Raw genomic sequence first — 27,800 nt, forward strand, 5'->3', positions numbered from 1 at the left:
GAGAAACTGAAAAGAAGGGTAGTGCATATGTTTGATCATTATTCTCCTCTCACTCTGGGCTTGAGCTGAAATGCAGCCCAGCCTTCATATGTGTACTGAGTGATGGAATAATTAGTTGAGGTAAAGAATGCAAATGCTTATTCTCTCAGTGCCCAGCACACAGTGAGTGCTCAGTAAATGGAGTTGTTACTTTTTATTGGAGCCAAATTTGTATTGCACCTGCCTCTCTGTACATATTTGTGATAGCCCATTAGTTAGGTCCTGAAGGTCAGTATCTTCCTTGCCTTAGAGCTTTAGGAAATATTGACTTTTAATGTACTTTTACATGGAGTTGGTAGACTATTTTCATTTATTTGTTTTGTTTATATGAGATGGGGTCTCACTATATCACCCAGGCTAGAGTGTACAGTCATAACTCACTGCAGCCTCAAACTCCTGGGCTCAAGGGATCCTCCTGTGCCAGCTTCCCAGGTAGCTGGGACTATAGGCACATGCCACCATGTCCAATTAAAATTTTTTTTTATCTTTTGTAGGAACAGGGTCTTACTATGTTGCCCAGTCTAATCTCAGACTCTGGCCTCAAAGTCATCCTCCTACTTGACCTCCCAATTACACCCTGCCACATTTTAAAACAAAATGATACATTGATTTCCTCTTCCTACATCATGTCATGATTCTAGCAGATTGCTATTAATATGAATAAATAGGATAAGACAAATTTGTAGGCCAGTTACTGACAACTTAGTCTCAGACAACAATGAAGATTTTCTACTTTATTTAAATACAGAATCAGAACCAAGAGAATTTTAAACACCCAATGTTGACTTTTGTTAGAAGTTATTTTTGAAAGGGACCACAAAAGCTGCTTTTCCAGTCTCTACTGGACCAGAGGCCTCTTTGGGGGGACGTTTCGTTGCATCTTCTAATAAATAATGTTTGGTATATTAAATACGCAATTTGAATGCTCTCAAAAGGAAATGAAGCTAGCATAGTTCTGTGGTTTCTATGATCCTTTATCTTGTGTCTCTTTTATTGGACAGTTTATAGTGATAGGGTTATTCCCCCTTAGGTACAGACTCGGTTTTCAGCCTAACTTGATATTGTAAAGGGCACTAATACATCACCCTTCCCTCAGTTCAAGTAAAGACAGAAATCCCCCTCTCTGTCTCTTACCTACTTACCCATTCCTGGGTTGAAAACAAACCTGAGCTTAGAGCCATCTAGAACCACCATTACAGAGTCTGGTTTTGTGGGGGATGGCAGGGAGGGCACAGATCTGAAACAGTGGTGAATCTGAAACAGCAATGGGTAGGTGTGTAAAAAAGCATTAACATAGCAGGCCTGAGACTGCTATCTTAGAAAGACCTGCTTATAAGGATGGCCCTTGGTTAGCATCTAGGAATTAGGATTTGGGGAGTGTTCCCACTATTTCCTAACTGATAAAGAATAGCTCATTATTCCTAAACTGTGCAAATAATATGCTTTATGCTGAGTATCCTCTTTCTTTCTGGGAATCTAGAATTTTGGGCCATGCTAAGTAAAGAGTACCTGTAACTACATATGATCCCTTTCAACAAAAACCTTGAGTACTGAATTGCTAATGAGCATCCTGATAAACAAAACCTCACACGTGTAGTCACCATTTGAATGCACTATTCAGTGCTGGGGGAACTAAGTACATCCCATGCGACTCTCTAGAGAGTACTCTTGGAAGTGTGTGCCTGGTTTCCTCTGGACTTTGCCCTATACATGTGTTTCCCCTTTGCTGATTTTACTTTGTATCCTTTCACTGTAATAATTCTTAGCTGTGAAAATGACTATATGCTGAGTCCTATGAGTCTCACTAATCCTAGGAATGGCCTTGGAGACTCCCAACACAGTATTTAAAACCTAACTTGTATAAGATTCCATGTGAAGACAAAAGTCAGAAATTCTGAACAGGTGCATGAAGACTTTCCTTAATGAGACCCCCCATTCTATATAGTTTTCTTCCTAAGCACTATTTCATTTTGGTATTGAATTAGTAAATCTAGAGAATACAGCAGTAGGTACTACTTGTACATTTAGTTATCAGTGTGAATTCATTTCTTATCCTGTACTCCCTTTGGAACTGAGGAATAAAGAAGAGAGACTTAACACAGTGCGTTCTTCCTCTCGCTCTCCATGTACATGCACACATTTTCCCCGCTACCTTCTAGTCTAATAATCAGAAACCAGTGCTAACTGAAATTCTCTTCATTGATGGAGTATAATGGTAATTGACTCTCATTTGGAAATTCTGTATGAGTTATCAAAATAATAAAAATGACATGAAATTGGAGTTAATTTCTTATTGTTTTTACCTTGGATGTTTATCTAGATTGAACATGCATCTAGAATATGCCCTTCCTTACTATGCCAACAGAATTTGCTAGAGTTTTATTATCCATTTCCATTTGAAAGAATTCTTTACTTGCGTCCTGATTGAGAAGAGAGAGAGAAGCAGAAGTGCTGCTGGGAAATAATCATCCAGGAGAGCATTTGGGGAGAAAAGACAAGACAGAAACTGGGTTTTTAGGGCTGCTGCCGGCCATCATTTACCTGACTGCTGCTCTCGGCCCAGTGGCACTCTTGTCTACAAGAGTTCACCCCACATACACTTTGCCTTTCGGGTCTGGTAGGGTAGCATTTATGCCTTACTTCTGAGAAAAATTGAACAGAGTAAACAGAACATGTGAATTTATAGACAATGTCTAGTTTAGACTCCATGAAAACAAATGCCACAAAAGAAAACAGGTTAGATAACAAAAAAGTTTGTCTTCTTCCTTGATAGATAATTAACATTCCTTTCATTAATGAAATTTTTGCCTTAGTTTTATATTAGATTTCATATTAAAATAACATAAGTCCTTGCTAGATAGTTTTTACCTAGTAGTACCTTTTCTTCCTCAAATAAATCTGATGAGCAAAGAAAAAAAAGAGTCCTCCATGGTGGCTTGAGCTCTTTTATTGTACTATGGTTCACTGAGAGAAACAATTCACTAATTGTAACTGAGTCAAGAACCACTATGCTAGGAGAAAAGAATAGTATTATGGGAAAAGCCCTGGACTAGGTCAGGTGATCTGAGCCTCTGTCCCAACTCAGGTACTCACACTTCGGCCTCATGATCTTGGGAAAGTAAAGAGATGACACCAGATGATCTCAAAGCTTCCTGTCAACTCCTACCTTGATAATATTTATGAATTCAGTCAGCATTGATTCATCTTGGCAATGGGATGTAGAGGACAGTAACCCTGTGGTAAGGAGACATACATGACAGAGAAGTGTAAACAGTTCCCTGAAGGGGCAGGTGTTTCTTTCTGGGTGTGGGGAGGAGGAAGGACAAGGGTAGACACATTTCATGGAAAGATCGTTTCAGTTGGGCCTTAAAGGATGAAACTTACTTTGCCAGAAAGACCAGGAGTGTTCAGAAACGGGTAAGATTTTGCAATATTCAGAGTCATTTATGGTGAGTAGCTCTTTGTAGCTGGAGCTTCAGCGGTGTTGGCAGGAGGTAGTGTTGGAAAGATAGGTTAGGTCTATATTGAGGAGCTTTAAAATGCCTGCTAGGGGATTTATGATTTATTTTCTGGACCATAAGGAATTACTAAAAGTTTTCTAGGAAGAGGAGTGAAGTATTCCCAATCCTTGGTTTTTAGAAATTTGATGATAGTATGAAAGTGAATAGGGCAATCTTGCTATTTGTTTTCTTAATGACTTTTGGTCTGTTAACTTGTACCCAGGTACCTTTTGGCATTTATAGCGGTCTTTGCAGGATTATCTCCCTTTCTGAAATCAGCACTGATTTGGCAAACTCAGTAAAATACTGATTGTGCTTACCTTCCTTGAGGTGATACCAAGCGATTACCTCCCTTAATTATGTCCCCTAAATATGCATTGTTTTTTCCAGGCAAACCGAGTGGGTGTACCACTAGCAAAGATAAAAAGGCAAGGAAATCCAGCCTTAAAAAGAAAGTTAATCAGTTCCCTCAGTCGCATATCTATCTATAAATAGCCCGATAATTAAATAAAGCAGGAAGGATTTTTAACCCCTGAGTGTTTGTCATAGTGAGACCGGTCTTAACTAGGATCTCATTCCCTTTAACTGAAAAGACTAAAAGAAAAGAGGATGGTCCTCCCATTTCTGCCTGTAGCACCTGCTCAGTGGAAGCTGCATTGCCTTAACATAGGACAGAAACTGAGATCAGTCCTTGGGGGTCAGAGCCCTTGGAGTTGTGCTTAGATGCCATCAGGCCCCTGGGCTAGGCCTGTTAGCTCTGGCTTTCAAGTTTTCCTTTTGCTGCAACTTTTTCTTACAGCCTGTTCAGCAGATATACCAAGAGGCACTATATGTGTGTGCATGTGTGCTTCCACCAGACAGCTTCATCATCAGTGCTCTGAGCCCCTCCTTACAAACCTGTGGCTATCTTAAAGCTGTTTGATGCAAGCATTCTACACACCCAACTAATTTGAGAGTTGAAAGCCATCCTTCAGATTGGTGTGGCCCTGTTACTTGGACTTGCCAGTTATCAGGCACCTGGGCATCATTTAAATGAAGACATTTTTAATATTTCACATTTGAAAACATTTCAAAATACTCAGTAAATGACAGTCATTTCAGGAAGTCCAGAGGTTTCTTCCTGTTCACATGCAAACATTTATTTACCTGATAATCTGCAGGATCCTAGATTTCAGATTAAAAACAAATATTTCTAGATTACCTGCAGTTGACCCAATCTGTCTTATTATTATTTAAAGATGCTCATATTGTGCTAATTTTCCCTATAAATTCTATCAGAGCAGATGTAGTCACCATGATGCAGCAATGGACTAACCTAATTTCATTGATGTAAAAATTGTTAAACAATTTCAAATGCAACTTTGGAAACAGTGTTTCTGAACCTGTTTAATAATGTTTAAAAATGCATCAATGAAATTGGCTTAGCCTGTGGCCTTTATTACATTATCTGTTCTCAATTACATAGATTCTGTGTTTTATGTCTGGACTAGTTATAAGTCAATGAAAAAAATGATCCCAACTAAGGAGTGTTCCTTATTCCTGACCAATTTAATTTGATTTAAAATTGATAAACCTTGGAAAATACTTCAAAAATGCCATATCAGCAATTAAAATAATAGGAAATGCATTCAGGAGGTAGCACTGGCATTACTATTTCAATTGCCACCCTCACTTTAAAATTTTATCCCCATTGCTTTTCACCTCCCACTCATCCTCAGTCCCATTGTTGTGACTCCACACTACTAAATTCCAAGCTATCATCCCTGAAATGTAACATAAAACATTAAATATGTTTTTACTAATTGTGATCTGCTAAGATTCAAGCTCTATGCTGAAGCTTTTTTTATTTTAATTTCAGAAGTAGTATTTAAATGATGACATGCAGTAATTTGTTCATTCTTCTGTCAGTATAATTTACAAGGCAATAGCAGATAAACATAGCAATACAAGATTCATTTATGGTGACACAATGGCAGATACACAGAGCAGAACCCTGCCTATGAGATAAAGTGGACTGAGTGACTTATGCAGTAATTAGGGGATAATTGTCATTAACCTCACAAACAGTAGTTTACCCATATTGTTTAAAAGGCTCCAGGATGCGTAATGACAAGGTAATCTGTCAAAGCGCTAGGGGGAAATATTAATAAGATTTGTGCAAGCCTGGATAGAAAATATGCAGAAAGCGGCCACATTAAGCTAATTGGTGGATGAATATACACTTGTAAAAGTGCTTCTAATGGCACGTTTGCTGCTCTCCAAATGACTACCGTTAATGTGGAGAAGTGGGCTGCTTAGAAAGTCAGGACTGCTGGGACAAGAGGGTATTAAGGCATGCAGACGCGGTTATTACCTTGTGCTCTATAATGCATGCTTTCTCCTTTTATCTTTTTCATTTTGAATTTCTGACATTTTTTGTTATAGTAACATATATTGATTATTTACTCTGATTATTCTGTATTTTATATATGTTTGTTTTGTCAGTCACCAACCCCTAAACATGTCTCTTAAGTGACCAAATAAAATATATAATCTCTATCAATGTAGAGATTATATATAGGAAACACAAACTGTTAATGCATATGTGGATTTATAATTATACACATTATATGTGTGTATGTGAATGTGTGGGTGCCTTTTATAGGAACACATTTAATCTGAGCAATCAAAGGAAAGTAGATCCATCAAGCCTTGTGTATGTGTTACAAGTAATAATGTGTTGTTCCCTGATGAATGCTAAAGCAGGAAATTAATCTTTGTGTTCTACTGCTATTCTTATACCTAGAGAAGAACAAAGTTAAATCTCCCAATACATCTTTCCGTTCAATCACACACTCAGTCCTCAGTGTGTTTTATGGAATACTCAATCCTCACTGTTTTATGGAATACTGAGTAGTGAGGATTCCATCCCTTTCTCCCCTTGCTCCCTCACATCCTAATGAATATGTTAAAGTTCCTTAGGGTTGTTCAATCAGCATCAGTTGTAAAGTAATTCAAAGTATAATATGTGAAATATAATCCATTCAAGCTTTGGAAGCTTCTAGACTAGTATTGAGAATCTTGATTGCACAGATAAAACTTCAAATAAAGAATAGAGGTTGTGGCCTTGAATTTTTGCAAGGTTTCACCCTTAACCTGATGTGTGAAGTCATTTTCATCATAAAAAAAATATGTTTTTGCACTCATTTTTGCTGCTTTCTAGACATTATGGAAAAGCATATCAGGAAATTCTAGGGTCTCTGACATTTATGTTTAGAAATATAAATTCAGTGGCCCCAACACAGCCCCACAGATACATAGACACTGTCTGCAAGTTCAGTGGTTAGAACTTTGGTTACGGAAGGAGAGATAAGCTGGAAAATGTGTACCTCAAAACAAAAATGTCAGAAAGGGCTCTGATGAACTTTGTTTATTGCAAATCAAGCAGATTTATAGCTGTCCTAGGACTCAGGCTTTATCTTTATGTCTGAATGGTCAAGAAAATAAGACCATTTTCAGGGACTTGTCTTTTTCTGTCCTCCTGTTTCCAGTGTTTCCTATGAGGATTTCAAGCTCCTCCTCTGCTTTCCTGAACTATAAGATGATTTACCCTCCAGACTCCCAGTTAGTGATTGTCTCCAAGTGAAATACATGTGTCTGTTTAAATTGAAGCAAGGGTCTTGTATACAAATACTGCTGTTTCTTGGAACTCTGAAACAGATTACAGATATTTATTTACACAGCTTTATTGATAATGTGATATTTATTTTGAAAGGGTTGAATCTTCAACTTCCAGAATTTTCATAAACCATACTGATATGATTTGGGGGTTTCCAGGCCTCCTGAGGGACTTGGACAGTTTCCCTAGTTTTCAAACAAAGTTTTCTCTTTAACTGGTTGATCATTGAATTGACCAGGAGTTAAAATTAATCAAAAAGAATTAGTATTCCTAATCACAATCACTGATAAGTAACCTCAGAAACATCAAGGGAAGCATCCAGAATACAGGATGATATAGGAACTCTCAGATAAGGCATATTTTCAGTTATAAACACATGCGTTCTAAAATCAGGGGACTAAACAAGTTGGTTAAAAGTAAAAGGATTTTAACATTTTCATTAAAATTATTGTATGTCCAGATTCTAGACATAGATAGTAAAATAATGGAAATTTAAAGCTGGTTTTAGTAAAGCTTAGAAACTTTAATATGACTCTTACTTACATGAAGCTGGGTATTGGTGATTGACAATTACACAGCTGGTCATAGACTGAACCAATACTAGAATTTAGGTGTCTTTCACTCACGTTCTTGACTTTGTTTTCCTCTAAGGTTGAATATGTGTAAGTTATATTAAACATAATCAAACTTTGAGACTTTAAGATAGAAATTCTGTTTTAGCCTACAGGTCTAGGATTAGATATTTTGTGCTTAAGAACTCACAGGTAAATTTTATATTAAAAGTTGATATACTATGAATATCAAATGGATTTAGGAGTTTCTATTTTGAAACTTAAATGATTCCTAAGATACTTTTATTAAATATTAAAATGTATTATTTAAAATTTTCTCTGATATGAGAAATTTTCCAGTGGAGCTACGTAATTTAAAAAACACTTTTGAATCTTTGAAGTGCATTTCTAGGTACTATAGGAAGTAATTTACTCCCCCAAATTTTTTTATATGGCAAATCAAGGCACCTGCTTTATTTATTTGCAAACAAATGTCCGTAGAGGAAATGCATATGGCTGGTTTTGAGCTAGACAAGCTGAAATTCCTCAATACAAAGAAGAAATCCTGCCAGGCCTTTAGTAGAGCTTAGGTGGAGTTTCTATGATTAAATATGTTGTAACCGCAGAGTGATCTATCATATCACTATTTTTAAAATAAAAATGCTGTAAAGACCATTGCTGAGGGGAAAAAGGGTAGTACTCCATGAGTTATGCATCCTTATCTGGTCTATAATCAAGAACATTCTATAGCAGTGCTTTTTTAAAAATTCAAATGTCAAACAGTATGTTTTAACAATCACAAGAACCATTACCCTGGCATTTTGATAATATTATTTTGGTTAGAGAGATGATCATTTTGGGAAAATATATGTTCAACTTACCAGTAAATCTTTTTCTCTTAAAAATAAATTTTTCACTGTGAAAAATATTTTCAAATACAGATACAAAAAAGAAATTATGAAAATCTATATATTGGAAAATACATATATCAAAGCCAGTACCTAAAAGCCACACAAAATCACCCGTTGTTTCTTCCTTCTGCTACCAACTACAATTAAGGGTCATGCTCCTTAGACTTCCACTTTTATTCAAGAAGAAGTATTCCTTTACTTTGTACTTATTTTTGCAAGTAATTTGATATGCTTTACCTTATTAAACTACTACTCTTTAAGGTGGAGCATCTGAATGCTATAAGAAGACTGATTTATAATAAAGTTAATATACAGTTAATAATTTATATAAAGTTAATATACAGACAGTCCCCAGGTACGAATGAGATAAGAATGTAGGTTTATTCTTAAGTGGATTTGGTGTGTAAGTTAGAACAGGTACATTTCCCTATTACCTGTAATAGCCTCCATTTGCAAGCTGCACATAAGTTGGAAGTTTGTAACTCTGGGGCTGCCTTACAATAGGAACGAGCCAAGAATGGTAGCTTCTGTGCTCACATGCCTATTTGTGTACATACACATGTATATGATAAGGAATTATTTTAAAATGTCAGTCTTTAAGCACAAACAGTATTGTAGAGAAAAGACTTAAATATTACCATGTCAGCTAACAAGGACTAATGAGGTTTGCATCTTGAAGGGAATTTCTGGAAAATTTTAGTGGAAAATTTTCTGAAAGCTCCAACTTCCTAACTAATGGTGGATGTTCCTATAACATTCATTTCTCCCTGGGGGTAGGGGACAGAGGAGGAATAGGAAAAATATTTCAAATCAAGTGCTGTATAATCTGGACATGCTGTATTTAGCATCAGTTTTTGTAATGACAGCGTGCTGGTTTATACCTATCAGTAATGTTTACATACTCAGCTTCTTGACAAAGACAGTCTTCGGTGGATGAGGAAAACATTTGTTTTCCAAAAGAGATGTTCACATGGATAAATGTTAGCAAGTCTAGCTTTGGTTTTTATTTGTAAGTCTTTCCTTCTGTCAGTGTCACACCCTGATAATTTTTTCTCACGAAGCATCCCTGTCCCAGAGAGGAGACGAGAGAGCAAGGATGTGATTGGTCAGCACTGTATTTTCAAGGTAAAGTGATGCTCTTGAGAAGTTTTACAGAATACAAATTTCCAAATCACGGAAATTGAGTAGGGTTTTCATTACCCAAAACAAATGTTGATTTAAAAAAAAAGGTCTAATTTGAACCATTTGGTGCAGTCATGGCATGAATGAGCATGTTTCATTCTGCCTACAGATTTTACAGTTGTTTCAGCTGGCCTCCTAGAAACATTAGTCTAAAATACTGGAAAAGTACAGACACATAAAAGAGCTTTGTATGAATAGAGAATGGTATAATTTTGTTTACTTACACAACGAAACTGCCCTGATGTATATTGTGTATGCTACATCTCTCTCAGTCAGTGCCCAGCAAGAAATATGTGTTTAAATGTAAATTTACAAAAACAAACATGCCAAGTTCTTTTTTCCCACATAATTTCAAGTGTTTCTCAGAAATTATCACAACGTTGTTTGAAAAATTTCCCTAAGTACTTCCCAGAATCTATTGTTTTCAATAAGAATGTTTTTGTGTTACCATTTTTATTCATCTCCCCTTCTTGCCTCTCACACACAAACATGCAAGCACACAGACACACAAACATTGACCCATGAACACTTAGGAATGCCAAGTCGTATAAATTAGAGAAACATAAGCCAACAGAAAGGGAGAAAAAATTGACTCTGAAGCAGAGGGAGCTCTCAAATCAGTTAAACTTTTTGGCTAAGAATTTTAAAAGCTGACTTGAGTTTAGAATGGCACTTTAAGATTGAAATGTCTACTTGCTACATGTGGACCCCTCTTAGTTTTAAAACATAACCTCCAAGAGCATGGCAGAGAAGAGAACTGAAAGTTTTATGTCTTGGATACGTTTTTTTCTTTAAAACTGTAATGTTCAAAAGCTTCTTTTCCATAGAATATCTCCCTCAAACTCTTACTGCTTTCAACACTCAGGCCGGCTTTCTCCAATCCATGAGCTCTCTTTGCTGACCCCCATCTATTAAGTTGATGGAATGTCCCTGTTGAAATCATCTGAAATGATGATCTCTACACCCATCACTTGCTCCTGAGGTAACCCAGAAATTAGACGATGTATTCCCTAATTTCTGGGTCACATCCTGATACATGTCTACCTAACCAAGAGGCCCCCACAAAGGCTGGTAGAGGCAAGTGAACACTGATTGTCAGCTTCTTACAAGTACCTGTGAAGGTGCAAAGCATATACCTGGTACACCCTGGAATTAGCTCTGTGGAGAAGATTACATGCTCTGTTAGTAAAAATATATGGGCTTGTACCCTATACCCTTATATATATATGTAAAGCTGTTTCTACATTTTATATATATCTGTATGTAAGGCATTACAAAAATTATCTTTATAGGTACAAAATAAATAGAATTCTCATGCTTATGTCTCATGTGACAACGGGTGATCTTGCACACTTTACCACTAATAAGAGAGAAAAAAGAAGGTGGCCTATAAATAGTGGAGAGTTGTGAATATTCACTTATGAATATGAGAATTCAAGTAATTTGCATGATTTAATTTTTTAAATCAACGTCATACAAAAAAATCCACCAATGTTAAGAGTACAGTCTATATAGTCATGAACCTCAGCTCAGTCATGATGTGGAGTATTTACATCCCCCCAGAATGTTCCCTAATGTTCTTTTACAGTCAATTCGTTTCCACCACCCTTAGCCCCTGGCAACCACTAATCTGCTTCTGTTCCTTATAATCCTACCTTTTCCAGAATTTTATGCAGTTAGAACGGTAGAGTGTGTATTTATTTGGGTCTGACTTCTTTTGTTTTGAGCAAAATGCTCTTGAGAGCTGTCCACATTGTGATGTATATGAATGCTTTATTCCTTCTTATAGTCTCATAGTATTCCATTGTATATATATCCCATAATTTCTTTACCCTGAAGCCTTAAACATCTAGAAAACTTGGTAAAATGTGTAAGTTTTGCCAAGTATTGTTTCATCAGTTTTTAACTCAGCAAATACTCTTAAATTTTACCTGATAGGACATTTAAGTGAGGTAGGCTTGAAATTTGGTAATTTCTCTACAACCCATTCCTTTTGCCTTGATATTTGAATTAACTCAAAAGGAGAAAGAATAAAAAATTCCAATGGGAGATTGGTTATGAAAATAAATTGCCAGTGTGGTTATGATGAAATAAATGAAGAAAGCATGCTGTGCAGTTCTAGGCATGAAATCAAAAACACATCTCATAAACTTCTGATTTTGTTTTAGGTCATGAGCGGTTCCTGTAGCTCAGTGTCATTTAATTAAAAGATCTAAAATGTATATCAAAGAGAAAATATTTTTAGTTTTTAGCTAATCATTTTAGAATTTTCCTTTAAATTATGCCTTAAATAGTTTGTCTGAAAATAAGTTCAAATAATGGAATAGAAAATTGTTCTTTGTCTTTTAGAGTTAAGCCGTTTACTTCTTAATAATTTGAATAATTCTGGAACAGATAGACCCTATATTTGTTCTGTGTTCATTATTCCTCCCTCATTTCCACACTTGGACAGAAGGAAAGCAATTGTTTTTCCTCTGTGCTGTGATACGGATTATGGCATACTATGAGCACAGGTGGGCTCCTTGTGGACTGAGCCTGAGATCATCTGACATGACTCAGGAGCATCATCTTTTGGTTTCTCTTCCATCTCTTTGCATCCTGTCCTTCTCTACTATCCACCTCCCCCAGTAAGAAAAACAAATCAACCTTATCTTACTTTGATTTAAAGTTAAGAATCATGTAAGGTGCTTTGTCATGGACAGAGGGCTCAAATAGAACCATTAAAACCATGACTCTTGGTCCTACAATGCAAAAGACTTTTAAAAATCACTCTGCAGAGCCATATAGGAAATGGGTGCCAGGTTTCTATGAATAATAATGACTAATTCCAGCAAAATAATAAGAGGAAGTCTTTTCACTTAAAATGCATAGATATAAAAATTGTGTTTTATATTTTTTCAGAACCTAGTAAAAGTGGTTCATAAGTCTGGGTTATTTAGTGTTACTCATCTCTTAATTAGTAGTGTAGCCAAGTATTTTCACAGTGAAATCAATATTTATAATAAAACCTTATATTTCTTATCAGGGTAAATCTTATATCCTCATTTTGTGAATAACATTTCCCAATCTAAAGGTTAAAGGTCCCTGAACTCTGGTCACAGTTGGGCAAACCTAAAGGTAGGTATTGACTCAACCAACTACTAAATTGCACGAGAGGTTCAAGAGTCTCATTATATACTCTGATGTTAACATATTATTCATGCCTAAGACTGGTGTCCCAGTATTGGTTGCTTTGACAGTCAGGATCTTTATACTGGCCAAATGGCTGAATTTTTGTTTTATTAGTGTTTAATTCATGGTAATACCTAATTTTTTTGTGATTCTTATTCATTTTAGTAACATTTAATTATTTGTGCTCTCTGTAGGGAGGAACTAATTTTTCTTCCTAGTCTTGAACCAATACTTAAACTAAATACAATAAAAGTAAATTACATGTAAAAAATTTATGATGCTTTTAGTTGTTGCAGCAGTGTCTAATTTTCCTAAAAATTTTCTCTTTTTTTTGAGACAGAGTCTCATTATATTGCCCTCACAGCAACCTCACACTCTTAGACTTAAGCGATTCTCTTGCCTCAGCCTCCCAAGTAGCTGGGACCACAGGCACCCGCCACAATGCCCAGCTATTTTTTTGTTGTAGTTGTCATTGTTGTTTGGCAGGCCCTGGGCCGGGTTCCAACCTGCCAGCTCTGGTGCATGTGGCTGGCACCCTAGCCACTAAGCCAAAGGCGCTGAGCCTTCCTAAAAATTTTCAAATACTTATTCTCAATTAAGAGAGGATTCTCAAATAAATAAATAAATACATAAAATAAAAGCCCTCAGACTGACACTGATCTATTTCAAATAGCATAGAAATCTTAAACCACTGTTTGAGAATCACTGCACCAAACCATGCATGTTTCTGTCTCAAAGATCTTCAGAAAAAACCTGGTCTCCCTTTTTCCTTTTGATGGTTTCTAACCCCCTTCAACCAGTTTATCCAAGAATACACTAAAACGGATAGGCAATCTAGTATTCAGCTTGTAGACTCATTAGGTTGCATAAGATCAACTTTGTTCCTTGCTTCAGTTTCTTCATTTATGAACATGATGAATTAGATAATCTTATTTTTTTTTTATTTTTTTTTTTTGGTAGAGACAGAGTCTCACTTTTTTGCCCTTGGTAGAGTGCAGCAGAGTAACTCCAGCAACCTCCAACTCCTGGGCTTAGGCGATTCTTCTGCCTCAGCCTCCCAAGTAGCTGGGACTACAGGAGCCTGCCACAACGCCCCGCTATTTTTTGTTGCAGTTTGGCTGGGGCTGGGTTTGAACCCGCCACCCTCGGTATATGGGGCCGGCGCCCTACTCACTGAGCCACAGGCGCCTCCCGATAATCTTATTTTTTTTGGAAAAAACTTCTGCAATACTTCATACTACCTGGATTTAGAGGGTGCCCTGTCAGGACTCCAGTTTAGTGTGTTTGTAGGTACCTGTCTTGTTCTGAAGACCATGTGTTTGCAAAGATGCTATGTTGTACTTCTGTGTGCCTATAAATTGATACTTTTGTTACCACTACAAATGAAGCTTCTTTTTTACGTTTCAGGTACTAGCAATGTTCTAAATCACATTTACCTTGACCTCTTCCATCTTGCAAGTAGTTTAAGGTAGCAGTCTCCATTTTAGCAGAAACAGATACTCAGAACAAGAAGATGGTCTGAAAGGGAGTGGTTTTAGAAAGGCAGTGGTTTTAGTAGCAGTGGTGGGCAAGGAGGAAAGAGAAACCACACAGGACTCCTATATACTGTTGGGAGAGGAAGAGCAGAGAGTGATGGAAATGAGATTGCCTTAGGTGGGTTTGATCAGTTGCTATGGTTTCTGAGATGCATTTTAATACCAGAGGCTGCCAGCTGTGTAAGTACATTATTGACATGCAAACTTAGGTGCAGATTACCTGGGAAGATATGACTATAGAGTATTCAGATTGGGCTTCAACCTGAAAAACAACCAATAATGAAAGGCTCCATAAAAGAACACTCGAGAATAGATTTGATGGAAAAAGAAAGAAGCAAGCTGGACAAGGTGGCTCAAACCAGTAATCCCAGCATCTTGGGAGGCTGAGGCAGGAGGATCACATGAGGCCAGCAGTTCAAGAACAAGTTGAGCAACTTACAGAGACTGTGTCTCTACCAAAAATAACTTTAAAAAATTAGCCAGGTGTGGTGGCAGTTTCTTGGGAGGCTGAGGCAGGAGGATGAAGACTGTGTCTCTTTTAAAAAGAAAGGAAGCAGAGTGAAAAGTAGCCCTACCCAATAAAGTTGTGTTTAATGGAAACAGACAAATAAAGGAAAGAAGGGAGTGAGTGCAGGAAGGAAGAAGGAAGGGATCTTTATCCTTCCTGTTGTGGACTCAGTGTACTCACCTGGAAAATGGCATCATGAATGACAGTCACTGAGTACTGTGGTGAGAGAGTCAGGATTTAACTCCTGGACCCCAACTTAGTCCCTTGGCAGCCTTAACACACCATCTTACCTTTCTCCTCCTCTGACTTCTCAGATGCTTGCTGAGCTCTGAAAGCCCTGGAAGCTACAACGTTAGGGTGCAAATGACATACTCTGTCTTCAAATCATGATTTATTTCTGTTTGTAATTAAAATGTTAACATTCTCTCTAGTTCCCCCTATTCTAAAAAAAGGATATAAGGGAGACTAATTGCTATTAGCAACTGTTTTTAAAAATGGTGACATAACTGTTCTGAGTTTTATGAGAGTATTTGATCTGAAGGCCAGTTTTATCTGTGTGATGAGGAAGGGACATCTGTATGTGACATTTTTCATGGGAATGGACACCCATGTGCACGTATCCACACATATTCTTTATGTAAAATGATAAAGTGCTAGGAGTAAGCCTCATAAAGAATAGCACATAACTATCAGAGATTTTTTTTTAATTCACATAAGTGACAAATACCCATTTAATCAAACCAGCTGTGATGATTCAGACCATGTGATTTTTTTCTGTCGGGAATTTTATATACCAAGGCTATTTTTCCATTGCAAAAGTAGTACAGTCCCACGTATCCGTCATTGTGTTTTCTCTAGTGTGATATCTTACGTGATCACAGTACAACTGTTGAAACCAGGAATTAAGATTGATAGAATGCTGTTAACTAATCTAGAGATTTTATTCAAATTGTGCCCTCCCATTGGTGTCTTTTTTGTCTTGGGTTCTCCTGGATCACACAGTTATATCTTCTCAGTCCCATCTAATCTGCAACTGTGCTTTATTTAAAAAAAATTCTTTCCTGGCCTTTACACTTTGTAGAGTACTGTGTACTATTTTGTAAAATGCCATTTCATTTGGTTTGCCTAATGTTTTCCTCATGATCGAGTTCAGGTTGTAAATTTTTTTATAAGAATGCCACCAAAGTAACAGTGTGCCCTTCTTGGCATGTCCTATTAAGAGGTGTGATGGTAACATGACTTCCACCAGTGGTGGCAACTCCAGTCACTCTTCAAGGTGGGAGTCTATGAGGTTCTCCCTCCAGACAGTTATAATTTTCCCCTTTTTAATTAGTGAGTATCTTGCCAGTTTGTTTTTTAAGAATTTATGCTTTCTTGAATTAGTGGTCAGTGTTGAAGCAAGTGTTATTCACAGAGGGCTGCAAAATATCCCATCCTGGTGGGAAGAAGTGGTGCCCTAGAAAATGATGGAGTCATTATTTAAGTGTTTGAATAGATTTCTCTCAATCCGTGCTGAAATGGACTGCCTGACATTACATTGCAGGATTTTTAAGTCCTACCTCCAGGCAAATCTCATAGTTACTAGCAAAAATGAAAGTGTGAAATGCTTTTTAATGTATATTTAACAACACATAGTCTGGTGATTACTGATGTGTATTCTCTGTGGACTCCCTCTGCTATCAGAGAAGGATGCTAAGAGATAACTTTTTACACATTTATTCTATCTAAATCCATCACATGTTTACTTTTTAAATATCTATGACTGTCATTTATAACAAGATCATTAAAAAGTCAAATACATTAAGTCTAACTCAAACTTTGAATCATAGGATTACAACCAACTTTTAGGAAAAGTACAATTACCTTTTATGAGTGATGTTTTCTTTACTCTACCTTACGAAATTGCTTACTCTTAAATGATACGAAAATATAGCCATTCAAAAAAGAAAATAGGTAGAGATAAGTAATAGGGGCATGAGGGGTAATGCTACTTTATTCGTCTTTTTGATTCAGAAATTCACATAACTCCTATTTAAAGGAATTTTCATCATTGAATCCAGTGTCATGTCTGCTTGTGTTGAAGAAGTAAATTTCGCAAAATGTACTTAATTCTTCCTATGGTGTCACTATTTAATAAGGATTAAGGTACTATTTTTTGCATTTATACTGGGTTGCACAGCAAGAGTTCACGTCTTATACTAATAAATGCTAAATAGTTGCATAGTACATAGATCATTGTTGTTAAAATAGCAGTACTGAAGGCATTTTAGATCACAGAGCCCCAGTGGTCTACATTTTGTTTGCTTTGACATTATTAAACTCAATCTGTTTCTCTAACTGTGACTCTAATTACTACATTTGCATGGCAGAAAAGTTTGCTTTGTGGGTTGACTTTTATTAACAGTGCTTGCATGTTATATTCTGCTCTCGCTCTCAATGTTTTTTGAGCAGACAGAGCACCTTCAGTTGCATCAAATAATTATGCACAATCAATAAGTTTTTGTGTTTGTCTTTGTTGTTTCTTTGATGTGGCCTGTAGGATGCTGCCGGCAAGGTGCTGGACCGCTGGGCCATCATGTCTCGAGAAGAGGAAATCATCACCCTTCAGCAATTTCTACGGTTTGGAGAAACCAAATCCATTGTGGAGCTGATGGCAATTCAGGAAAAAGAAGGGCAGGCAGTGGCTGTACCATCTTCAAAGACAGACTCCGATATAAGGACTTTCATTGAGAGCAATAATCGCACCAGGAGTCCCAGCCTCCTTGCTCACTTAGAGAACAGCAATCCTTCCAGCATTCATCACTTTGAAAACATCCCAAACAGCCTAGCATTTCTGCTTCCATTCCAATACATAAACCCTGTCTCAGCCCCACTGTTAGGGTTGCCTCCAAATGGGTTACTGTTAGAGCAACCAGGATTAAGGCTGCGGGAACCAAGCCTTTCAACCCAGAACGAATATAATGAGAGCAGCGAATCTGAAGTCTCTCCCACACCGTATAAGAATGATCAAACACCCAACAGAAATGCCCTGACCAGCATTACTAATGTGGAGCCCAAAACTGAGCCAGCCTGTGTCTCCCCCATTCAGAATTCTGCCCCAGTCAGTGATCTGACCAAAACAGAACACCCAAAAAGCTCATTCCGGATTCATCGCATGAGAAGGATGGGGTCAGCCTCCAGGAAAGGAAGAGTGTTCTGTAATGCATGTGGGAAGACATTCTATGACAAAGGTACTCTCAAAATTCATTATAATGCTGTTCATCTGAAGATCAAACATCGATGCACTATTGAAGGTTGCAACATGGTCTTTAGCTCCCTCCGAAGCCGTAATCGCCACAGTGCAAACCCCAACCCTCGCCTTCACATGCCTATGCTAAGGAATAACCGAGACAAAGATTTAATTCGGGCCACATCGGGAGCTGCCACCCCTGTCATAGCAAGTACAAAATCAAATCTCACACTCACAAGCCCTGGCCGGCCCCCAATGGGTTTCACCACTCCCCCACTAGACCCTGTCTTACAGAATCCTCTCCCTAGCCAACTGGTGTTTTCTGGGCTAAAGACTGTACAACCAGTTCCTCCATTTTATAGAAGTTTACTGACACCAGGGGAAATGGTGAGTCCTCCAACCTCCCTCCCCACCAGTCCCATCATTCCAAGCAGTGGTACCATAGAGCAGCACCCCCCACCACCCTCTGAGCCAGTAGTGCCAATAGTGCCAACAATGATGATGGTCACCCACGAGCCCAGTGCCGACCTGGCACCCAAGAAAAAACCCAGGAAGTCAAGCATGCCTGTGAAGATTGAGAAGGAAATAATTGATACCGCTGATGAGTTTGACGATGAAGACGATGACCCCAATGATGGTGGCCCTATAGTCAACGACATGAGCCATGACAATCATTGTCACTCCCAAGAGGAGATGAGCCCGGGCATGTCTGTGAAGGACTTTTCAAAGCATAACAGAACCCGATGCATTTCAAGGACTGAAATAAGGAGGGCAGACAGCATGACCTCTGAGGACCAAGAGCCTGAGCGGGACTATGAGAACGAGTCTGAGTCTTCAGAGCCCAAATTGGGTGAGGAATCCATGGAAGGGGATGAGCACATTCACAGTGAAGTGAACGAAAAAGTCCTGATGAGCAGTGAGAGGCCTGATGAGAACCACAGTGAGCCCTCTCACCAGGATGTCATCAAGGTGAAGGAGGAGTTCACAGATCCCACTTACGACATGTTTTACATGAGCCAGTATGGACTATACAATGGTGGGGGGGCCAGCATGGCTGCCCTACATGAAAGTTTTACATCGTCTCTGAATTATGGAAGCCCACAAAAGTTCTCCCCAGAAGGGGACCTGTGTTCTAGCCCAGACCCCAAAATCTGTTATGTGTGCAAGAAGAGTTTCAAAAGCTCCTACAGTGTGAAGCTTCACTACAGGAATGTCCACTTAAAAGAGATGCATGTCTGCACAGTGGCCGGCTGCAACGCGGCGTTCCCCTCTCGCCGAAGCAGAGACAGGTCAGTAAATCTCCATTGGCTCTCCTGCTGGGGGTGGAGGGTGCCAGTTTCAGTCATGCTGAACTTACCATTAACAGAAATCCAACTTAGATGTTTTTGATGCACTGTAAAGATTGTCCACGGTGACCACCTGATAACTAAGCTGCCATGCTCATGAAGGATTGTTGCAGTGGTGCTTGTTAATGATTAAGCATGCAGGATCATATGCCATCTTACCCATAATGCACGCCATTTTTCTGTGTGCACTATGTATATGTCTGTGTATGTGTTTCCATGCATCTAGGTGTGAATAAGTTAACTGTGTACATGGTTCCCTGCTTCCTTGTGAACCTTCACTTAGGAGTCGTGGCTTCTTTTATTTATATATTTCTGCTTTGCCTTGTGGCTTTACATTAAATCAATATATTATCTTCATACACACATATTTATCCAATATAGAAACAGAAATTTACGGATGGAAAGAGCCATAGGTCCAGGACATCGAGACAGCCTGCATCTCCGTAGGTATAACCAGAAATGTTATCATTCCTTACATGAGTATTTAGTGTGTCCTTGAATTCTTTAAGAGTCATGAAAATATCAGAAGAAAATGGGACCAAAGTAATGCTGATGTGGGAAAATGGTATGGTTGTGTGGATTTCTTTATTTTGAATTTACAATGTCTTTGGGCATATCTCTAAAGAATAGTCTCCCATGGGAATTATGCACAGAAGGGGAAGCATGCATATACTTTTAGGATTAGATAGAATATATTGTGTCCAGCCTTAAGATGACATCACACCCTTGCTATGGAGCTGCAGCTCTGAAACAACTGTGCTAAACAGGAGCAGCTGATCCTAAACATACAGTCCTCTTTATTAATCCTAAAGAAAATGTGATATAAATGGAATGTGTCAAGGTGGTTGGTGACAGGGTAACACAGTTATGGAGATAAGGTTGTGAGCAGATGATTTCCACAATACACCAGCCCAACTCAGATAAAATACCAGTTAGTTCTTCCCATTATATATTAGATGTGGTTTGGGGTTCTACATTGTCTTTTCACAATATTTTTAGAGATTTTATTACATGTAGGAATAAGTATATATGGAACAAACAAAACTAACTAGGAGGTTTCTAAATATCCACCCCCCAAATTCTAGTGCTTACTTACCAATTGGGTAGAGTTCCTTGGCAAAGTAACATGTAAAAAAAGTACCACTGAGAAGTAGTGACCTGTCTCTATAGCATTCTATTTTGTCTTCATATTAGAAAGATTAATCCTTTTTTAAGTAAAAGTTTAAAATATATATTTTTTCATTCCTACTGAAATGAAAGGGGCCAAACCTATGAAACACTAAATCTCTAAGAAAAGTCAGTGGCTTTCTTATGCAGTTTGGAACATCTTTGAAGAGAAATTTATCTTCATAAAGATGTTCTCAGTCCCATTTACTGGATTTTATAAAAATAGTTTATAGCCACAAAGTTATTTTCAGTTCCAAATTGTCATTGACAACCTCAGATTATGTCAGGGTAAGGTAGCTGTACTTTGAATAATAATAAAGTACTTTTATCCAGCTTTCCTCAAGTTTATAATACTCTCTTTTAAATTTGAAATAGAATGCTAGTGATAATGAGGTTAATGCAGCTTAATGAGACTAATGAGGTTAGATTTTTTTAAAAAAACAAAAATAAAAGACTCATGAAAACTTTTCATCAAATGTTTATGGAAATGGAAGATTTGAAGACAAGCCAAAATTTAAGCTTATTTACATGAACACCCATCACAATTTTAGTTAGTTTGCTGAAAATATTGCAAGCCATAACACTGGGATAAATAGCTACACACCTGAAGTTTGGCACTTTTGTTTATGTAAAATCACTAGAAAACACGAGTGCTGGTATATTTATGCCCTAATACATAAAAAGGTTACTATTGCATATGTCTGAGGAAAATCATTTGTTGATAGTAGAGTATTTGAACCCCTATTTTTATTCTAAAGATTAGAAACTTAGCAAATGACCAGCCTACAGAAGTTTAAACCAGCATCTAGGATGACTAGGATTTTCTATACGGGAAGAATAGTTCACATGTGTCCCCATGGGTGGTTCAGTCACATAAGAAGGAATAAACTTCAGAAGACATTTGACACATTTCATTTGGGTGAAATCACATCATACCTAATCTTTTTAATTTTAGAATTGTGTCACATTTGATAAGTAAAGAAAAGCAAATTGAAAATATACAGAATAAAATGTTTTTGATTCTCACCTGTGAACTTTTGCTCTTTAAAAATACACAGATCTTTGATCCAAAGTTAAAAACAACAAAAATTCTGATAATTTAAATCTTGACATTTTTTTTCTTACAAAGCAAAGTGTTCATCTTGGTTGAGTCTATGATTTGAATTAATTTAATGATGTAAACTTAGCAACCACCAAATAACCTGAAACAGTAATGCCTTTGGGGTACCAGCATCTTCCTGCATCTCAGCAAAGGAGACTGTGAAATATAACTGTACTCCTGTTTTTGGTCTTTTATCATCATTTCATCAACTAATGTCAACCTGTACTTTAATCATTTTTATTCACAAAGCCTCTTGGATCACATCTCTGATCTGTCCCATGGACTCATCTTTTCCTCTCTCTTCACTTTCACTGAATTAGTCACAAGACTCCCAGGAAGTTGTGTGCCTATTTTGTTTTTCCTCTTTAATTCACTGAGAAGCTGAAACAAGTTTTTGTTTTTGTTTTGTTTTGTTTTACCTTATTCTTGAGCCAACAGACCTTCCCAAACCCTCCTTTGTCTTTAAGCCTGCTGTCCTCAGGCTCCTTTCTTTTTTCTCTCCCCAGAGTCTTGGTTTCATCCATCCGTGACTCCAGAATATCTTCCTTGTGCAAATAAAGCATTAGAGGGGATTTTTAGTGGGGGCTAAAGTGTGCAAGGCTATAGGGTTTCTAGGATGCCTGTCATAAAGCTAACAGAATCAATCGCCTTCTTCCTTCTGTCTATAAAAGCAGCCTTCTTGTATTCAGGATTAGAACACCTTATGGGAGTCTAAAATGGGTCTTCCTAGGCTTCTTCCAAGGTGGTTATCCATCAGTGAGTTGCATTTTTGGTCTCCAGATAGGTATTTTAAGACGCAAGTAGCAAAATGTTGAATACTATGATTTAGGTTTGCCAGTTAGTTAGCAAAGATTTCTAAGTTTTTGCTTATGGTCCTTCTAGATTTTATAAGATCAAGTTAAAGACTATTTGAAAGTAAGCATGTATTTTATCTAAGGTTACAGAAAGGGAGGAGAAAGAGAGGCACATACAAGGTTTATTAGAACTCAGGATTCTAAGCAACAGTGTCAAAGGTATCCTTTTCTATATAGTTGTAAATGAGTGCATGTTTAATAAATTCAAAAGCCAAGAGGGCCATTTCACACTAATGACAAAGACCAAGCTAATATACACATAGTCTAATTCTTACTGGTTGCTAGATATCTATTAGAATAATTTCAGTTCTGAGTGATAGTGAAATGTAAATAATTTTCTCAGTAAAAAACTCTAGTACTCTAGGTACTGCTAAAGTGTTCAAGTATATACTAACATTGTGCAGTATTAAATTTCAAACACTTTTCTTTCCTTCTTGTTTATCCCTTAATTTTTCGGCTTCTGATGAGCTGTTCTGTTAAGGAGCAGGTGACTGGCTTTCCGTATTGAAGTATACTTATGAAGTCTTCCTTGAGAAGAAGAAATTCTAACTAACTGGCCGGGACCTACACAGTCTTCATAAAGGAAATTTTCTTGAAGAAAGCATCATATTCAGAATTAGCTGGTATTAGTTTACCTCTGGTCATTTTTCATCCTCTGACTTGATTTTTGATCCCCAGGAGGGTTGAGTGGCCATGGATCATCTGTATTTATAAATTACATTTGGGTTTTATTCAAGAAAAAACATAACCAAATATCCTTGTGTCCTCTTTCCGAGCATTCCTTATCACTTGCTAATGTTAAAATGTATTTATACTTGCTTTAGTAATTGACAATTTTAAAATCCCCTTAACTAAAATGGAGACTGTACTCAGAAACCAGAGGATCAGTGTAGAATGGAAAATTGTCTCTTTATTTTTCATCCTGCCTGAGTTTTATAATCTTCGTTCCTCTCTTCTTCTCAGTATAGTAACCACTAACTGTCAAGGTTTGCCTTAAATTTTACCTGAAAGATAAGCATATACATTTGATTTTCAAGATATAGACAAGGTGATTCAGCCACATAAATAAATTTTAAAACAATAATATTTGCTTAAGGTTATTTATAAATAAATATGAGACAACCTTTCGTGCCAAGTGTGAACCTTCTCTTTGATTGCTAGTTAAATCATTCCAGATTTAAACATGTAAACTTCTCTATTTGTATGGAATAGGACATCTGTATTTGGTTTATTAAAAACTGCTGATGTCTCCAGAACTAAATTTGTTTCTATATAGGCCTCTGGGTAGCTGTAGGTAAAAAGCAAAGATATATAGTTTTTGCATGTCTTATTACCTGACTTCCAGCCTGGTACAGGTGTGCAGGAATAAATTAACATGAGCTACCTCTGATGAGCCACTGCATACATTAACAACAGAGGTGAAGATGTGAAAACATGTTACCTGCCTCCTGTTATCAACCTCTCAGCATAGCAACATTCATTTTTCCATCATTCTCTATGTTTGGAAACTTAGAGAGAACTTTTTCTAAAGAGAGCTTTCCAGTAAATACACATGATTCTACTAGGCAATACCTCTAAAAAATGAGACACTTAGCACCAATTCAACATGACTATTAGTATATTTGCCCTAATATAATTAGTTGTCAAATACGGTGTGTTAATCCTTTCCAAGTACAAGAGGAGAACATATTAAGGCATTAGCTATTTCATTTCCTGTATTTTGCCAATCGAACTGCAGTGCTCTATTTCTGAAATTCTTTTATAAAGTAAAGTTGTGCAAGTCCTCTGGCTTGTAAACATTAAAGAAGAGATTTTTTTTTCTCCCTGCCACTCTATTTGGTTTCACAATAAAGCCAGCAGATCAATAGACCTTTTGTACTTATCTCCATTACTTTCCATCAAAAGCAAACAAACAAAATAAATCCCCCTCCTGAGTAATTGCTAGTTTTGCCCTCCTCAAGCAAAACTTTGGTAGTAAGATAAACTTCGGTGTCATTCTTGTCCCTGGGGTTCTTTTTATATACTGGGAGAAGAGCAGTGAGCAAAACGGTCTCTTGTATCATGGGGAGAGACTCTGTCAAGCCTAAAGTGAGCCTCCATCTTCCTAATGACCTCCTGCCGGCCCAGCTGGGTGCAAGACAAGCTCATTTAAGCCTCTGCTGACCTTTTACTCCTCCACTATGAGAACTACACCAGTCACTTCTACTGTCTTCAGAACTGCATACCAGATATACCACAAGGCTTCATGGCCAACAAATAATTCCCCTTTTATGATGCAAAGAGATTTTTTTTCTAAATTTCTATTGATGAAGGTTAATATTAAATCTCTCGTGGCTTTATAACTTCCATTGCATAAATATAATGCTTCTCTATAACCCTTATTTTTACCTTCCCTAGAAAGGAGCAAGCTACTATTCTTGCCAGCATTATCTGGATGATAACAGGAAAAGTATTAGAGCAGGATGCACACAGCGAGTACACAGGTAGTATTTTCCATGACGGGGCCACTTTGAAAGGGTCTTCTGATTGCCCCCTCCCTCTGATCCATAGCATCTTTCTGACCCACTTGCAGATTTTATTGGTGTCAGTCTTTCTCATGTAGTACCATTCATGTGAGATATGTGTTTTTTGTAGACAATCTTTTCATTTAAAAAAATATATGGCATTTTCCACCTAGAAAAGAGTGGTAAGACTGCACTCATACATTAACATTTACTTATATAACCCTGGTGAGATGAGTTCTCTCTTAGGTGAAAGGCTTCTACCTACTCTCTTGCTATAAGTGATCCTCTGTTGCTGTGTTAACGGAAGGGGCTACTCTTCTTTCTGTTTAAATTTCATACTGAAGATTGAGCTATGAAGCATTTTGTTAAAGCCTTCCCAGAAATAACGTATTTGTCATAAGACTCCCATGAGCCTCAAATAAATGAACATGGCAGAATATGAAAGGAGTTACCCTTGCCAAAAAAATTGCAATGTCGTAAAAAGGGGATTCAAAAACTTTGATTTTTGAGTGCCAAAATGTGTGTGTGTGTGTGTGTGTGTGAGAGAGAGAGAGAGAGAGAGAGAGAGGCCAACAAGCTGAGACAGAGGAAGAAAGAATACTTTTTAGGAAAGGACAGTTTTTCTTCAGTTATTTCCCATAAAACTACACTTCTAAAAAATACCTAGATTTTATGTCCTAATGCAAACTGCTCAAATTAAAACAGTAGTTGTAAATTCTTGGTAAAAAGCTGTTATGCCTAAAGTGTTAGTGATCTTAACTCTAATACTTTATGGAGTTTATTACTTCTTTTATTAACTAGGGGGAAAAATGTTACCCACTTCCAGTTTAATTCTTTTTCTTGCTTGCTCTAATTTTTATTTTACCTTAGGAAAGAGAGAAAAGCCAGTGTTTCTAACAGAATGTATGTAAGCGCTGTCTTGATCTTGCTGTTGCATATATCAATCTGAAATATTACCAGCCATTCAAAAATTGCACTAACATGCTAATCTGACTGCATCCACGTAATGTATGTGTGTTTATATATAACCATCCCCATAAATAAGAATATCAAAAGACAGATCATCCTTAATTGCCAAAATAGACATCTCTATTTTAGAGAGTGATATATGAAGTTACTTTATCACATTGGTAGGAAATAACAAAATTTTGTAAGTAAGGCAAGACAGATTTGGGCAATGAGAACAGAAGACCTTGGAAGGAGTCTCTCAGGTCTGATGGCCGGCTGAGGGGAGTCGCTTTAGCTCCATTGCCTTTTTAGTCTGCTCTGTCACTGAGGGGGCACTGGTGGGTCAGTTCGCTCACTCGTAATTGTGTTTTACAGACTTCTGAAGCAATTGGCTCAGTCAGTCCCAATTCAATAAAAGTGGAGAGCAAGAGAGAGAGCACTTTTGTTCTATTTTTTACTTGAAATTATTTCATTCAGCAGTCTGTCTTTTTTATTACCAGGACTTGACATTAGCACTCCAAGCTATATTAGCATCCATTTCAGCAGTTCAGTAATGGTATTAAAAAAACACTTAACTTCAACGGTGAATGGTTGTATGACAGTACCATAAAAAATCCACATTAAAAAAAAACTTATGTATTTGTCCCTGCAAATTATTTTTCACTTGTTTAACCACTTCAAAACTATGTTCTCACAATGAGTATTCATGAGGACCTTCTTGTTCTCAGAAACAGCTAACAGTGGTGCTCTGTTGGTTAGGGAGTCAGGGAAAGAGGAAAGGGAAATCCAGTGGGTAGGTAAAGATGCTGTTTACCCTGTAGTTAGATTACCTTCCATTCATCAGCAGAGATGGAATTGGCAATCTCAGAGCACCCAAGGTGAAATTCTTGGATCCTCACGCATGACTGGGATTTGATTTTGAACCCAACACTCTCCAAACTTGGGAGTAAAGCCTAACTACTTTGGCACTGCGATGTGCTCATAAATGACTACATTAGGTTCTAAATTTTGATTAAACATTCGGTAATTAATCAGTGGTAGACACGAAGCAGTTGGCAAGGTCCAGAGCTGCAAAATGTTTAAGACATAAAACATTACGAAGTAATTAGAATATGCTCCTTCAAGAGAAGGATTGCCTTCAATAAAGAGGTAAATGATAGCATCCTGTTTATTGTGGACGTAGGCAGCCAGAGCAATATGATAAACTGCTGGAGATACACATATCAGTAATCATCCACGTTATTAGTGCCATTAATCATAATTCCAAAAATATGACAGCAGCAGCCAACTTTTTGACCAATTTTCCTTCTGCCTGTTGGCCATTATAACTTCACTAATAGACAGCAGAGCTCCTATGCGTGGCAGTTTGCATTGAGAATGGAAGGTTAATTATATTTGAGCTGCTGATTTCTCCTCTCCTTGGAAAAAGCTTAGCACTTTGACAATCCCAAGAGCTCACTGTTGTTAAATCAGTAAAAATACTTTATTGAAATTTTCTTTGTTGGTCAGGAATGAGATGTTTCAAATGAGATATGAGTGCCAGGCTAGGACAGCCGCTAACATTTCTTGCTTCAAAGTGATCCTAGGGCAGAAGC

General features: G+C 37.4%; 1 protein-coding gene across 2 annotated transcripts in view; it reads left to right on the top strand.

Annotated features, from left to right (window-relative positions):
- Positions 1 to 27,800, top strand: part of BNC2 (basonuclin 2) — a 301,545-nt gene that overhangs the window by 263,676 nt on the left and 10,069 nt on the right. For both annotated transcript variants that reach the window (XM_023508287.1, XM_023508289.1), the window contains one exon: positions 17,595 to 19,573. In XM_023508287.1, the coding sequence (XP_023364055.1) occupies positions 17,595 to 19,573 (1,979 nt within the window). The remainder of the gene's footprint in view (positions 1 to 17,594; positions 19,574 to 27,800) is intronic.

Source organism: Otolemur garnettii, unplaced genomic scaffold (assembly GCF_000181295.1).
Source record: "Otolemur garnettii isolate 467f Iridium unplaced genomic scaffold, OtoGar3 scaffold00006, whole genome shotgun sequence".
NCBI classification, from domain to species: domain Eukaryota; kingdom Metazoa; phylum Chordata; class Mammalia; order Primates; family Galagidae; genus Otolemur; species Otolemur garnettii.